The 16,247-nt window shown below is 35.4% G+C and overlaps 1 protein-coding gene across 3 annotated transcripts in view; it reads right to left on the bottom strand.

Annotated features, from left to right (window-relative positions):
* The window catches only part of LOC145277058 (uncharacterized), a 463,659-nt gene that overhangs the window by 258,392 nt on the left and 189,020 nt on the right, over window positions 1-16,247 (bottom strand). For all 3 annotated transcript variants that reach the window (XM_080128731.1, XM_080128725.1, XM_080128728.1), the window contains exons 5-6: window positions 14,432-14,554; window positions 7,519-7,581 (exon numbers count right to left, since the gene is read on the bottom strand). In XM_080128731.1, the coding sequence (XP_079984857.1) occupies window positions 7,519-7,581; window positions 14,432-14,554 (186 nt within the window). The remainder of the gene's footprint in view (window positions 1-7,518; window positions 7,582-14,431; window positions 14,555-16,247) is intronic.

Raw genomic sequence — 16,247 nt, 5'->3', positions numbered from 1 at the left:
GATAGCAGGTGCTTAGGGACAGTTGTAAAAAAAAAAAAAAAAATTGATTTGGGTTGTTGTCCGATAGCCCTTTTCTTGGGAAACGGTTAGTGAGGGATATTGTTACGTTTTATAGACAGCGAAAAAGCGCAATAAGCTAGTTCCTGTCCGGTGGTACATTTTCAGTGGGTTTTTTTTTGCATTTACGTGCTTGAACTTTCTCTTGTGCCTACAACTGCAAATTATCTCTGGTTTTGAATTGAGGATGTTTAATTTATTAGGTACCGTTATAATCTCGGTCGCCTCTGCGTTACATAGAAGGCAGTATTTAGAGCCTGGGCTGTATGATTTGGATTTTCTTAGTATTTTCCATTTTAATATCAAGTATATTTTGTTTTGTTTTAAATATCTCACTAGGTTAGATAGGGTAGATTTTGTTTTAGGGTTCTCCTTAGAGAATGATTGTAAATGGTTTGCAATTCTGGCCTTTATCAGGAAGGAAGATAATCCTATGTAGATATGTATTATAGGGCTTGTGCATGGTGTATCTAAAGATTTTTCATTTATCTGGGGGTGGCCAGAGTTTCTATGTTCAGGTTCTGTAGAGCTTCTACCTATCTGCTGTGTGGTCAGTTGTTCAGTTTGTGTACTATTACTTGTTGAGTCATGCGGATCCTCTCTAGTGTAACTGATATTATGGGTTTGGGCTGTCAGGTTATTAGTTGTCGTATTAGGTGGGAGTTCTGTTACTGTACATGAATATATGACGTTTGAGTGTACACAGTCATTCTCCAGTGGGCAGCTATTTGGGTCGTTACAATTGCAGTTTGGTTGGACTAGACTAGGGTTGCCATTCTGCGCTGATTCTATTTTCTTATTATTAGTGCGTATAATAGTTTGTGCTACATTAGTTGAGAAAAATAATTTAATAGTTTTTATTTAGGATCGTGTTGTATATGTGAGGATGCTTGAAAGAATCTTCTACTAATTTAAAGAATTCTTTTGGGATATTAGTTTGGACGTTATTATTGTATGAGGGGGCTGAACCAAATATTGGACTTTCTTCTGATCCGATTTTTTGGGGGTGTCTGCTCATCTTGTATAAGCTTTTCATTGTTAGGAGTATTTGGCATATGGTACTTATGATTCGATCTTGTCTTATTATTTTGTTTAGATTTGTGCTTAGTCATGTTGTGGGTAACTATGCCTAAGGGGCTGGCTAGTATTTTTTAGCATTATTCGTATCGTACTTAATTGTGTCTTTGTATCCCGAGTTTGCTAGTGCGTTGTTATAAAAGGTGGAGCTTTCATTGAATATTTTATGTTTTGCAGAGAAATTAGAAATTCTTTTGGACACTGAGGTAGGGATTGGCTTAATGTCGGATCTGGGGTGATTGGAGAATTTGTGGACATAATGTAGCGACAAATTTGGTTTATGTTCCTTCCTTTAGGCTTAAGGTTACGTCTAAGAAGTTTGAGGTGCTTTTTTCTTTCTCTAATGTTATACTAAGGCCGAAACTTTAAAAAAATTCTCTTAGTTTGATTATGGTCCTATTGTACATTCTGGGCCTAGCCCCAGTTACTAATAGGGCGTCGTCCCTGTACAGGCCTCTTTGCAGGTCGCTATTACTGAATTTGTATTTAAGCTCATTTAATAGGTAGATTCCTACAAGATCTGTTACTTATGCAGAGTCTGACGTGCCCATCACTATGTCGTAGTGATCAGGGGTGTCTTTTCTGGTCCACAATTTATTATCAAATTGTATTAAAGTTTTTCTTGCTAGTAGGATTAGACTAATTTCTGAGATGGAAAGGTTTGAGTCATTTTTTGCTAAGTTGAGCACTTTGTTTAAAAGGATAGGGGATATAGATTGATAGTAGTTGTCAATGTCAAATGTTATGATGCTTAATCTTGATTTGTCTTTGAGGTTTATGAACCAATCTATAACATTGTCCGATGATTGCCAAAGGGAGAAGCTTATTTTCTTTTTTTATACTTGGTATTATTCTATCTAATATGTTTTTACTTATTCTTCCTAGATCTGATTTAGAGGGGCAGATAAGCCTGATACAGGGGTTGCTGTTGAAATTAGGCTTATGGTCCTTTAGGGTGAATCTTGGGGTAGCTGAGGTGAGGATTTCTGTGCGGTTACTCAGGTTCATGCTAGTGAGTAGGTTCTTAGCTTGGTTGTTATTATACATTGAGATTTGCAGTACTTCCTTATACGATTTTCTAAGCTCTTTATATATCAGGCTCTCATAAGCTCGGAAGTTCAATTTGTAATAGTTTTTAGTTTTATCCGCAGGAACAAATAGTTCTGTCCCATTCTTAACTTTACGTGCAAAGCCGTTAATTTTATTAACTATTGGGTGTGGATGTTTATTAGGTTTCTTAAATTTTATTTTCTTAATTAGATTAATAAGTCCGTTTTCTAATTCTTCTAAATGTTCATTAGATTGTCAGGAAGTACTATTTATTGGCAGAGGAGGATTTGTTAAGTTACTGTGGAGCGGTGGGGTTTCTTGTGGGGTGCCCAAGCGGTTTTGTTTTAAACTCATGTTAAGGTCATGGTGGTATGCTTTCCATCTAACATTAATTATGAATGAGGATTTATAATTTGTGTATCGATTTTTTTTTTTTTTTTGCAAACTGTTATCCTCATCTCCATAATTGTTATTGCTTCACCACGTTTTGGTAAACTTATCCTCCGACCTTCTTCAGGTGGTTGACCACGATGGAATAGGAATGCTGAGTCTTGTAATTGTATCCCCAGTAACTACTGTCTTGTTGTTGTTGTTTCTCCACACTGTGGTGGAGTGGATAGAGGTGTAGAATCTCTACAGTTCCAGGTGAAAATTGTCTGAAGATAGTAGTTTCAATCCTATCCAAAAGCAGGCCAGAGGACTAATTGGCCAAAACTTGGTGAGACAACGACAACTATGGAAGGCAGTAATTACTGGGGATGCAGTTATAAGACTCAGCATTCTTATGGCCGGCTTTGGGTAGTTTAGTTTGCTTATTTTACCAGCATATCAACCCTTTTGGGTTATTTAATGCTGAAGAATTGGTTTTGTTTTGTTTATTTATTGTTTGTTATTTTTCCAGATTTTGTTAGTATTGAAACTTGAGTAGAAATACTACTTTTTGATGGGCACTAGTTATATGCTGTGTTTTTTAGATGTTTTTTTTTCCAACTTGTAAAATGTTTTTGACTTGCGATGAGGGGGTATGAGATGAATGGATTCGCCAGTCATTTTTATAACCAACGGCTGTGCTAAACAACCAATCAAAACGTCGCAAAATTATTATGAAAATCGTCAAATTTTGGATTCAATCAATTCGCCATTTGCTACATCACGGACCGCATTTAATTCTTCGCCGCCATGTTGGTTACTGATCTGAACTACGCCGCCATCTTGGTTACTGATCTGAACTACGCCGCCATCTTTGTTCAACATAATATCTCAGAACTTAAGAGGTTAACTACGCGACGGACCGCATTTGATTCTTGGTCGCCATCTTGGTTACTGATCTGAACTACGCCGCCATCTTTGTTCAACACAATGTCTCAAAACTTAACACAACTATATTTTGTTGTACAACTTTGTTTCTTTTAGAAATTCTAAGAGGTTTTTGATATCAACTTCGTAAAAAAGTCGATCATGTTATAAAGATTCCAGTTTCTTTTCATATCATACATGAGGCCTTGATATTTGGTCTGTTTCTCCCTTTCAGCTCTGTTCAGACCTCCATCATTAGGGACACTCACTTCAACGAAAGTTGCCACTCTCTGACTTATTCTATATAACTATGTCAGGTTTGACAGCAGCATTTTCAAGGTAGGTGGCTGTAGGGATTGCATAGTCGTAATGTATGGTATATAAGTCATTTCCAACTGTACTTTCAGGTTGATGTTCCCAGGACTTGCTAGGGTACTTTTGTGTTGCTTGAGTTCATTTTGAGTAATTGTTTTGCTGCTGTATCTGCTTTTTCGTTTCCTGTTCGTCCAACATGGCTGGGTGTCCAGCAGAAGGTAATGTCTTTGTTTCGGGTAATGAAGTTGATTTTTGTAGGAGATTGATGATCAGAGGATTGTTTAGATTTTTGTTTTTTCGTGATGTTAACATTGATAGTGAGTCTGAAAATATGATGTATTTGTTATAGTTGAGTTCAAGGCTAAGGTTTAAGGCTACATCTATGGCTGTGGCTTCGGCACTGAAGATTGATGTGTTGTCTGGTAGGCGTTTTTGGAATATGATGTTATTACAAATTACTGCACTTTTGACTTTATTCTTGTCTTTAGAGCCACCAGTATATGTGTGTCCAATTCGGATGTTGTTCTAATATGTCGGTTAGGTGGTCTATGTAAATTCTGGGTATGTGTGTTGGATTTGGAGTATTTTGATAGGTTTAGAATGATTTTAGGTTGGTTTAGTGACCAAAGAGGATGTTCATGGAATTTCAATTTATGTATGTTGTTTTTGTCTATTTGACAGTTTTCGAGTGAATGTTCCATTTTTAATCCAAAAGTTTTGTTATTTTTTTTCCTGCTGAAGAGAGTTTGATATTAAGGATGGAAGACACAATTGTAAGTTGAGTTTGTAGAGTTTGAGAAAAGTTTGATATAATATTCTAATGCAAGTTTTTCCCGCCTTAGGCGGAGTGGACATTCATAGGCTTCTGCATATAAACTGTTTACTGGAGAGGTGCTAGTGTCAGTCGGAGTCTTTGATTATGGATGGCTTCTCATGTTTTTAAATAGGATTTCTTAGCTGTTCCATAGATGAAACAGCCATAGTCTAGTTTTGATTGGATTAATGTTCTGTAGAGTTTTATTAGAACTTGTCGGTCTGCTCCCCAGATAGTGTTTGCTATCACTCTCATTAATTAAATTGACTTATTGCATTTGACTCTCAGATATTTTATGTGAGGCTTGTCAGTTAGGTTTTTTTTTGTCAAAGGCAATGCCTAAGAATTTCTGTTCAATGACTGGTATTTCTGTATTATTGAGTATAACAGAGGGATTCAGATGTAATTTTCATTGCTGGCATAAATGCATTTGGTTTTAGTTGGGGAAATTTTCATTGGCTCAACTTACTGATTTTATTGAGAGATTGTTGCAGTTGACATTCTATGGTGAATGTGTGTTTTGGTCTGTAACAGATTAGAAAATCGTTAAAATACAAAAAGAGATCTACTTCAGGGTTTAAAGTTTTTGTTCATTTTAATGTTGAATAGTGTGGCTGGTAGTACATTTTCCTGTGGACGCCCATTGCCTGCTCATAGAGCTCAGAAAGAGTTTTTCCATATATAACTTTGAAGTGAATGGATAAGAAATTTTTAATGAATGTTGGTAGTTGGTAGTTTGCCTTTGAGGCCAAAGTTGTACAGATCTTGCATTATACCATATGGTGTCAAATGCTTTCTCCATGATAAAAAAAAAATACAGTTAGATGTTCTTTTTGAATGAAGGCATTTCTTATAAGTGTTTCAAAGCAGATTAGATGATCTATGATGCTACGTCCTTTTCTGTGGCTTGATTGAAAATTTGTCAATAAATTGTTAGTTTCAAGTATCCATGTTAATCTGTTGTTGACCATTCTCTCTCTAAAGTCTTACAGAGACAACTGGTTATGGAAATAGGTCTGTAAGTGGAGGGATTAGACAAGTCTTTCCCAGTTTTGGGTATTGGAATGATATTGGCTTTGTTTCCTGGAGCTAGATATGTTCTCACTGGACCAGATGTTGTTGAAAATGTTTAGTAGAAGGTTTTTTGAAAGGTCTGGCAGTTGTTTTTTTGGGGTATTTTAAAGGGTTTTAAGGGACATGATATGGGCCCAACATCCCATTTGAAAATTCAGATACATCAGATTTGCATTGAATGTGACCCATAGTACTTTGCCACCAATTATGCAAGATTCTTTGAATTCCAATCTATGATTAAGACGTTTCAATTTTAGACATTTTCTAGAATCAAAATCATGCATTTTGATTAAAATTGGAACAAGGATTTTAGACGTAAGATTTAGTATTATTATATCATGATTTTAATCTTTGTAAGGGGATATAAATTGTTGGTTATGATCAAGCAACGTCCCTTAACACTCACTGCAGACCTGTTAGACTAAAATCAAAAATCATAAAAAACGTATCCAATACAGTATATTCCCCCCAATTTTTTTTTTTTTATATATAAATCTTAATAGTAAATAAGGAAACTTTTTGGGAATATTCTATATTGGATAAGTTTGTTTTTTTTACTGATGTTTGATTTTAGTCAAACAGACTCGCAGCAAGCGTTATGAACTTTGCTTGATGATAACCAAATTGTTTCAATACCTAAGACTAAAATACAGCATAATTGCTTAACACACTGATTCTCATTAGATCATCAAAGTTAGGCAACATTGAGCCTGTCAAGTACCAGATGGGTGACCATTTGAGAATACCAGACATTTTGATTTACACACTTGAAATTTGGTATATAGAGTATTCAGATATGTGGAAAACTTTTCAATCAGTTTTTATCTGAAAAAAAAATGCTGCTAAGGGGTCAAAATTGAAAAATTGGTACATGGGCGGGGTCATCAGATTTTTATCTGTCTGTCAACTGTTTCATGAATATGCATGCGTGAATCGTTCACATGACATTCCTTATATTAATAATAAGTAGGTTTGAAAACACTTTTTAAAGATGGTGGCAAGCTAGCCTAATGGTTATCGTACTTAACTCACTGTCTTTAGGTTTTGATCTCAGCTCGAGTATTTTTTTTATTTATTTATTTTTTTTTTTACTTACAAGAAGTGAACTGTTTAGAAACAAAAACAATATTCACATACATGTACATACATGTCTCAGTTTCTGTATTAATTAAAATATAATATTTATACATATTTTACAATCGGGTAATGCCGGGTGGCCCGCTAGTAGCCTATAAAAATAGTTACTGAGGGATCAAAATTGAATCATTGCAGGCAAAAGTTGACTTAAAATGCTCTTGCACACATGTGCAAATATATTGTCAGATCATTTTTAACTATTTCTTATCTCTCTTACAATAGCTCAAACGGTAACAACTAACACTGGTGCACTAAATGTTTTGGTTTCGATTCTAGTTGATGGCACCCAAGACATTTTTTGTTACTTTTGAAATCACTATATATTAGGTACAATATAATAATCAATAGGGAATTGGCTTTATAATAATAGATACAAAATTTGCATGAATTAAAATATCATGTTAAATTTTACAACTGAGCAATGCTAGGTGGGCTGCTAGTCTCTCTCTCTCTTTCTCTAATGTTATACTAAGGCGAAACTTTAAAAAAATTCTCTAAGTTTGATTATGGTCCTATTGTACATTCTGGGCCTAGCCCCAGTTACTAATAGGGTGTCGTCCCTGTACAGGCCTCCTTGCAGGTCGCTATTACTGAATCTGTATTTAAGCTCATTTAATAGGTAGATTCCTACAAGATCTGTTCCTTACCTGCAATGAAATTATAAATTTTAATGGTTATTCATTAATTTTCTGACTTACCTTGTGACATTAAGCGGTTTGCTGAATTTATAGACTGGACTACCGTAAGATTTGTTGCTTTATCTGAAAAAGAAGAAATATTATGAAACGAAAAGATCTATACAAATTCTATTTGTCTGTTTTGTCAACTATGTTTGATCATTACCCGTTTCAGGGAATGATTCTGATTGCAGATAAAGGTTACCCTAGCATGCACTAAATGTGTTCCTTGTCAAAATTCGCACTAGTTAACTTAATCGCTACTGACGTAGGGTCCCTAATATACAACACCCTAACAGTAAACACCCAGTCGAGCCAGGGATGTTCTGGTTCTTCTCAGGACTGCTTGCACAGTGCGCATACTAACAGGTTAGGGTTAATAACAGGTGACTACAAAAATCTGCATCAAGTCTCCCGCATCACAAAGATCAAATTCCCTCAAACTGTGATGATCTTTCTCAATGGTTACATTAGGCTGCCACACATCATCCAATGGCTTTATTGAATTTTTTTTTTTTTTTTACAAAAGAGTCACCACTTATCAAGGCCCGGAGGCCACTCGAGGATAAGGGTTAATGAGTGTACAGTAGTAAAAGGGAACATGTCGTAGTAATCGTTAGTAGTGGAAATTTGGTTAATTGGATTACTTTGTTGGACTTCAAGACGACTATATTGTAGTCAGCTGGAAAGCAGAAAAACGGAACAGAGTTCCACAGGAATGCAGTTTTAAAAAAGCGGGTTTGTATTACTGTACACATAGATTCGAAAAAGTTGTCAAAAAACAAATATATAACAAATAAATATTATCAAAGGCAAGATAAGTTACTTTTCTACCAAACTGGATACATTTTTCGTGTTTTTATTCAATGTAACATGTTTATTCAGCTGGAAAACCATACAGTGTTTACCGATGTATTGGAAATTCAAGATGGCGTCTGATTCTCTCTTTAACACGGCAAGTTTGGGAAAAGGTGTTATAAATAAAAAACCGGTTAAAATACTGTTAAAAACTCGCTCAATATATGTTACCGTGACATAGGTTGACATATATTCGGCGGGTTTTTAATAGTATTTTGTATAGTTTATTATTTATAACACCTTTTCCCAAACTTACGGTGTTAAAGAGGGTGTGAGACGCCATCTTGAATTTTCGAATACATCGGTAAACACTGTATGTTTTTCGAGCTGAATAAATATGTTACACTGAATAAAAACACAAAAAATATATCCAGTTAGGTAGAAAAGTAACTTATCTTGCCTTTGATAACATTTATTTGTTATATATTTGTTTTCTGACAACTTTTTCGAATCTATCTGTACAGTAATACAAACCCAAAAAAGCTTTGTTCATGGAATCTACGTTTAGGTTTAGTTGTTGTTCATATTTTGTCAAGTGCTAGGTAGGGAGGATGGTTGCAATAAAAGTGGTCATTGGTACAGGTTATACTTTATAGATGTTTTCAATCACCACCATAAGAGGTTATGTCCATTGTTTCTCTCTCTTTTTTTCTTTTTTTTTTCACATTTCGGTTTAAAACCATTTTCATTGTTAAATGTGTGGTGTTAGTCTCTGGCTCTGATAGAGGCCATTTTGGATGACGATAAATTTTTGTTTATACGAACACACAACATCTTGTCTAAAGTCAAATTGTAGTTCAGTCTGTATATTTGATACACAAGTGATACATGCGCCCTGAAAACCTACTAATTTCCGTCCAACTCATGAGCAAGAAGAAACAATTCGGTTTCTAAGTAAATTTCATGAGGCCAAGACATCCCATTGATCCTATTGTTGTCTTGCCACAGTAGCAGCACACAGAGGAGATGCAGGATTTTAGGATATGGCATATATTTGTTGACAAAAGCCGACCTAATGACTGTTTTATTCCAGTGTTTCCTTCTACCCAAATCCCCTACTCAATATGTAATGTGGCCGCAACTTTTCAATTGTGTCGTCACAGTTCAAACCTCTTGGACCGATATACTGTCTGGTACCACCACAAAGGATTTTTTGCATTTTGTTCGAAACATCGCTCATGGAATGCGAGGACTAAAGGACAAAATAAGGGAAGTGAGAGTTACACGGTTGCTGAAAGTAAACCCAAGTTCCACTTTTTATTTAAATTTAATTTTAAGTTTTTCTTATCTACCTGTCAATAGCTCAAATGGTAGGGAATGAAGCTAGAGCACTAAATGTTTTGGTTTCGATTTTAGCTGATGGCACAACTAAGTCACTTTTTTAAAAAAAATTTTGAAATCAGTATTATATATTAGGCAAAATATTCAATAGAGAATTGGCTCTGTAATAATAAATATAAAATCTGCATAAATTAAAACATATTTAAATGTATTTTACGGCTGTGCAAGGTTGGGCACCTCCCGCTAGTTTTGAATGAAAGCTGATTCATACTTTAGTGAAGTAGTTTACTGTTCTTGAATTGAAAGCCATGTTCAATTTCAAAAAAGGTTTCTGATGGGTAGCTATTTTGTGCAAGATGAAGAATTTTCAGTGGGTAGCTGTTCTGTACAGGTCCTGGACTTAATAAATTTTGCAGGCAAAAAGCAAAAGATCTATCTCGTGTTGACACGAAAATAATCAATTTTATGTAGAAAATAACAAAAAGATTATGTGCTAAAGATTCAATATTTTTATGTTTCTGATTGGTTGCTAGCAGAACGTGGCTTCACTTGATTCGTCAGTTCCTATCGCCAGTGTCTACAAGCAAGACCTTTCAATTTTCAGTGATCATACCTTCCTCATCATATCAAAAATATTGCAACAGGTGTTATTCGTAGAAGATGGTGACCCCTTTTTCTTATACCATATTTTATTTCAGTCAGATGTGGCAGAACTTTACCATGTTGTGTTCTTCATCCTGGCATTCTTTCAGATCAATCATCCTCCAATTAAATGTCTTGTATCCACTTTATTTCTGACTCCTCTGTATATTGTGTAAATCCCTTATTAGTTCAAGAGATTCTCCCCTATCAAATCATTATTTGTTATTTTGCTATTTATTTATTTTTTTTTAATTCAATTTTCACCACTAACAAGGCACAGTGCCATGTTGAAATAGGGGGCTACTATCGGGGACATAAGTTGCAGGGGTATTATGAATGGAGATGAGTAGCAAGATGTCTGTTAACATTACACTTGAACTTCTGCATGTCAGTACAGTTGGGAAAGCAGAAACCTGGAAGCGAGTTCCAAAGTCTAGCAGTTCTGGGGAAGAAACTATTTGAGTAGAAGGCTTTCTTACATCTAGGGATCTCTACTGTGAAGGGGTGGGATTTAGCTGCTTATCGGGTTTGTAGGGGGTGTTCACATCAAGGGGGTATCGAGGGGGCTTGTAGTTCATCAGAGCATTCACCATTAAAATACTTGTAGAACAGGCAGAGGGATGCAACATTTCGTCGATGGGACAAAGGCTGAAACCTAGATGACAGTTCAGGACCTACCAAGTGTGTGACTCTCTTTTGAACCCTGTCCAGGAGTGAGAGACAAGTAGCAGATGCACCAGCCTAAATGTGACAACAATACTCCATACATGGGCGAATGGTGGCCTTATAGAGGTACAGGATACTTTCAGGCGTAAGTAATTTTCTAGCATGGTAGAGAGAGCCCACCTTCTTCACAGCACCCTTAGCAATGCTCTCAATGTATCTATTCCAGTTCATGTTCCCTGTAAACGTTAGGCTGAGGAGTTTAAAGGAAGTACTTTCGGGTAATGTATTACTGTTGGTGGTAGAGAAGGTTTCTTGTAATTATTGAAGGAAACAAGCTTAGTCATTGAATGTGACCATCCATTTTTGTCCTCATTCCACTACAGATTGGAGGCCCTGTCGGTGGAGCATTAGAATACACCGACTGCCCCCCTGCAGAGGGTAAAAGTCCCTTAATAGGGGTCCTGGATATGACCTTAAACTATATCCAATGGTAAGGCCCCAGCTTGTGGGTTTTAAGGAGTGTGGAGCCACCCTTTAATTGCCATTGCTCCCAGGTCCACTTTGACCCAGAGTAGTAGTACCTGTTAGGGTTCCAACTATGGGTTAAATAGAAACCGACTTGAAAACAACAAATATATTCTATTAAAAATTCTTTCTTCAAAATCTTTGGATTCGGCATTAAATAACCCGAAAAGGGTTGATATGCCGTAAAACAAAAACAACCAACCAACCAACTACAGATTAGAGGTCATCCTCTAGTGTTTCTGCCATTTCCTTAGATATGTGTTCATTTGTTTTACCCTCGTGCCTGTTATAGAGAGTGGTGTCATCAGCAAATATACCCATCTCAGAAACAATTTTATCAGGGAGGTCATTTATGAATATCAAAAATAATAAAGGTCCAAGGATAGACCTTTGAGGTACTCCCGCATTTATATCATATTGTTTAGATGTACGACCGTCGAGGACAACCTGGATTTTTATCTTAAGGAGGATTTAATTACATTATATATTTGTCTAGTGATACCATATGATCTGATTTTCCTATTTTAGAATGTTTTTTCCTGATACATGACGATCGGATATGTCTTTTTATTTATTATTTTTTTTAACTTTTTAAAACTTTTCACCCCAAACAAGGCGTATTGCTATTTGGACGAAAGGGGCTATTATTTGGGATCATGTCTAACAGAGGAATATAAGAGTTGAATAGCAAGATGTTTGTTCACATTACATTTAAACTTAGGGAAGGCAAGAAACAGAGTGTGAATTTTAAAGTTTAGTAGACCGAGAGAAGAAAAATATTAGAATAGGTTTTCCAGCATCTAGGGGGCAGCAATAGTGAAGGCGTGAGATTTTAATGCTAGATGGATTTGTTGGGGGTATATACATTGAGGGAGTACAAGTGCTAGGAGTTTGGCAAAACAGATTGCATTAAAGTACAGTGGGACCTCTAGATACCAAATTAATTGGTTCCAGCTTGGCTTTCGTATATTGAAATTTTCGTATCCTGAAAGGCATTTTGCAAGTAAGTCGCCTAATCCATTTTAATCCATATGAAAGCACTTATTAAACTTTATAAAGATGAAACTAGAAAAAACGGCTAAGAGATATGACATAATTTTTTTTTTAACCTCTAAATATAAACTTTTATTTAATAAAAAATGACTGTGACATCTGGCAATTTTTTAAAATTGTTATTTTAATTATCACTCATAAGGTCACCAATTTAATTAAACATATAGGCTCGAAGGTGTGCGGAAGAAAAAGGATTCAAAGTGAAGTGGATTATTTATTTTCTTACAGCCATTTTGCGATTACTAAGACAACTAGCCTGGATGCTCGGCGTTGCCCGGGTGTTTGGAGGTGTGTGTTGAGCAAAAAAAAAAAAAAAAAAAAAAAAAGCAGGAGTAGGCAGGCAGGCAGGCAGGTTCGAACCTGTACTGCGAAGGAGAAAAAGAATGTGAAAAAAAAAATTGACGTCTTTGCCATTGCGTCCATCACCAAACTGGAAGTGGTGAAGGTTTAAATTAAGGCTAGTCAATCGAAAAGAGACTTCTGAAAATATCGGAGAAAAAAGTGACTCCTCCTTGTAGAAAAGTGTCCAGTTGAGGGTAAAGGAATTAATAATTTGAGCCAATTTTTCGATATTTGTTGTCCAAAGGGTCAAGCTTCAAAACGATACCGATTTCATGAAAATCCGTTGCTTCTGTCGAAAGTTTTAGGCAGACATACAAACATACATATATACATACATTTAAATAGACAGGTGGGATTTATATTATAGACTAACGAGGGGTACCCGGCGTTTCCCGGGTGTTTGGAGGTGTGTGGGGGGGGGGGTTAAAAAAATTAAGTATGAGGATCGAACCCGAACCGTTGAGGCAAAGTTGTAAATTAAAGTGTGAAAAAAAAAAAAACGTGCAGCGTTAACCATTGCCCCACCGCGACATGCTAATGGAAACACGTTTGAATTTATTTAATTACTTGGATTTAGCAGGTGCCCGTTTTAATGAGTTAATGAGGTCAAGTTTGACTGTGGGATAGTATTCATTTACTGCTGAACGCTTCCCCCCCCCCCAAGATGTTATAGGAAAAAGACTAATCCACATGCGGCGAGTGACAAATATTGAATATTTATCTTCCCGAAATCGAGCAACTGGACAACATCGAGTGACTAGAAAAAAATAAATTCATGTACAAGAAAAAAATTACAAATAAACATGAACAAAAATATTTTTTTTAAATTTCAAAACTCAAATAAAAACCCCAATTTTACCAAGATTTTAAACTAATGAGATGCGTGAAAAATAGCGATTATTTTCGGCCACTCTTGGAGAACAAGATTTTTCTGTCACTCTCAAATTTCCACAAGTAACAATTATTATGATGTTATCCTATTGTCTATCATAGACTCATTAAACCTTATCTTCGAGTGGCCTCTGGGTATTGATAAATGATGACTCCTTTGTTTAAAAAAAAAAAGAAAAAAAAAAGGCAATAAAATGTTATTTATTGCTAACCATAAAGATCGTTTCAAAAGTAAAGCCTCCTATTTTTTGTTTTTAATTGAAAATATTGACAACCTATGAAGACGAGAATGGTGGCATCAAAATGAGTGACTTTTTGTGCTCCAGACTTATTTTTGTACATAGTCACCACCATTCTCAATACACTTTTACTAACGATGAACACTTGATCCTGTCTCCTTTAATCGAAAAAAAAAATTAGGGCTTGAATGACATTTTTCGAGGAGTTATAAGCTTGGAACGACTGGGTGGAATTATTCACTATTTTTCACGAAATTTCTGACACACCTAATGCAGGTCTGATGTGGATTTTGAAAAGGAGGCTTTAACTTTGAAATATCTGAAAATCTTGGTCACCATATTGATTGAAGATACAAAGTTGAACAAACATATAATCCCAACTACAGTTAAGTGTCCTACAAATATAAAAATAAAAAGTTTAAAAAAATTAGTCTTACTTGGGTTTTCTTTGGTGAAATGCTTTTTGCAAGTCTCGCAGCAGATATTTATCATATCCATTTGGTAACAAGCCGATTTCGAAATTGAAGAGCATCCATTATTTCGATCCCGTAATTTGCAACCTAAAAAGAAAGAAAAAATTGTGTAAAAGTTTTAATTTCATACGAAAATGATACTTCTGTTTATTTCATGCCATACCAAAACAACTTGGGTCATTCAATCCCTTGGACTTCAAACAGGTAAAAAAAAAAGTAAGCCCTCCAAGAACTTAATAGAGAAAAGAAGGGATTACAAGGCTGACTGACAAAACAGTCTCGTCTTATTGTTAATATTGTTCAAATAGTTACTTGTGTTCGGACCAACAGATAATTACATGCTTATGTAAGGGACGTAATTCTGTATCCATTACGTCTCTTGAGTTACCTCCCTTAGATCGGTTCTTTCTGGTCTAGCATAAGTTGAACAAAAGTAACTATTCTTACTCAAAATTAGAAGTATTGCATTGTCTTCCTTTCACGTATCCTCATTGTGTATTCTCAATTATTTCTATGTGTTCGTCCATTGCCATTTTTATTTGTCCCTTCTGCGTTCTCGGAAACAAAATCCTTCCCTGCAAAACTTCCACAAAACAACCATTCGTCCACCAACAACCACTATCTGTGCCCAAATCTAAATTCAAATTCCATGAACAAAGCTTCTTTCCTAAAACTGCCCGCCTGTACAGCTGGCCTGCTTTCCAGCTGACTACAACGCGTTTTTTTTCAAGTTCAATGTAAACAAATTTTTGTTAAGCCGCATCCCCCCTAAAATAATAAAATTCTACCCATTTTCCACCACTAATGCTTTCACTGACCACCTTACACTTATTAACATTTATCCTTGAGTGGCTTTCAGGACTTGATAAGTGGCGACTCCATTATAAAATAATAAAAAAACAAAAGAAACATCTTAACAACACAATTATTGACAGTTCCATTTTTTAAAAAAATTTTATTATTCATTTCTTGTAATAGAAATATTATGAACCATAGTGCCAAACCGCCATTATTATGTCCCCACCCCAAGCTGATTGAGGAGGAGACATGGATATAAGGCTCTACAGATGTCCGATTTTCTTGTTGTTTAGTCAGGAGGAGAGGGGGGAGGAGAGGTTGGCCGATGTTTAACTTTTGATGAGTGTAAAATAGGTGTTTGATTCTGATTTCTTAGTCATTTTCAAAAATTTTCACTCGTCTGAAACATTTTTTAATTTTAATCGATTTCATCAATTACGTATTCTATTTGCCTTAATATTTGTTTCTGTAACAGACAGACTTTTGAGGTGCCGGTGTTAGTCAGCATACAACTGTCTAGACAACAAAATACAAAAACATACATATATTTCTATCTTTTAATTAATCTTGATAAATATGATATTATAATATTTAAATTCATATTAAATATCAGTGTTGACAAATTAAAATCTAAAATATGAGCTTCATTAGATTGACTCAAGTACTTAAGATATTTTTCATGCTTCAGTTTGAAACAACATCGTTAAACGTTTGAATTGAATGGATGCATCTTAAAAATAGTTTTTTTGTTTTTTTCAGTTTTTATAATGCTTGTTGACCATAAGTAATTTACATAAAGATACTACCATTTTATTTTTTTACATTTTCACTCTAAACAAGGCAGAGTGCCACTTTAATGTAGGGAGCTGATATCTGGGGCATAATTTGAAGGGATACTATGTAGGGAGTTGAGCAGCAAGATGGCTGTTTACATTACACTTAAACTTCTGCATGTCAGTGAAGTCAGGGAAGCAGGAACCTG

Source organism: Euprymna scolopes, chromosome 1 (genome assembly GCF_053919585.1).
Source record: "Euprymna scolopes isolate OS-2025 chromosome 1, ASM5391958v1, whole genome shotgun sequence".
NCBI classification, from domain to species: Eukaryota; Metazoa; Mollusca; class Cephalopoda; order Sepiida; family Sepiolidae; genus Euprymna; species Euprymna scolopes.
The sequence above is the reverse complement of the archived record's forward strand: the minus strand, read 5'-3'. Positions and strand labels throughout refer to the sequence as shown.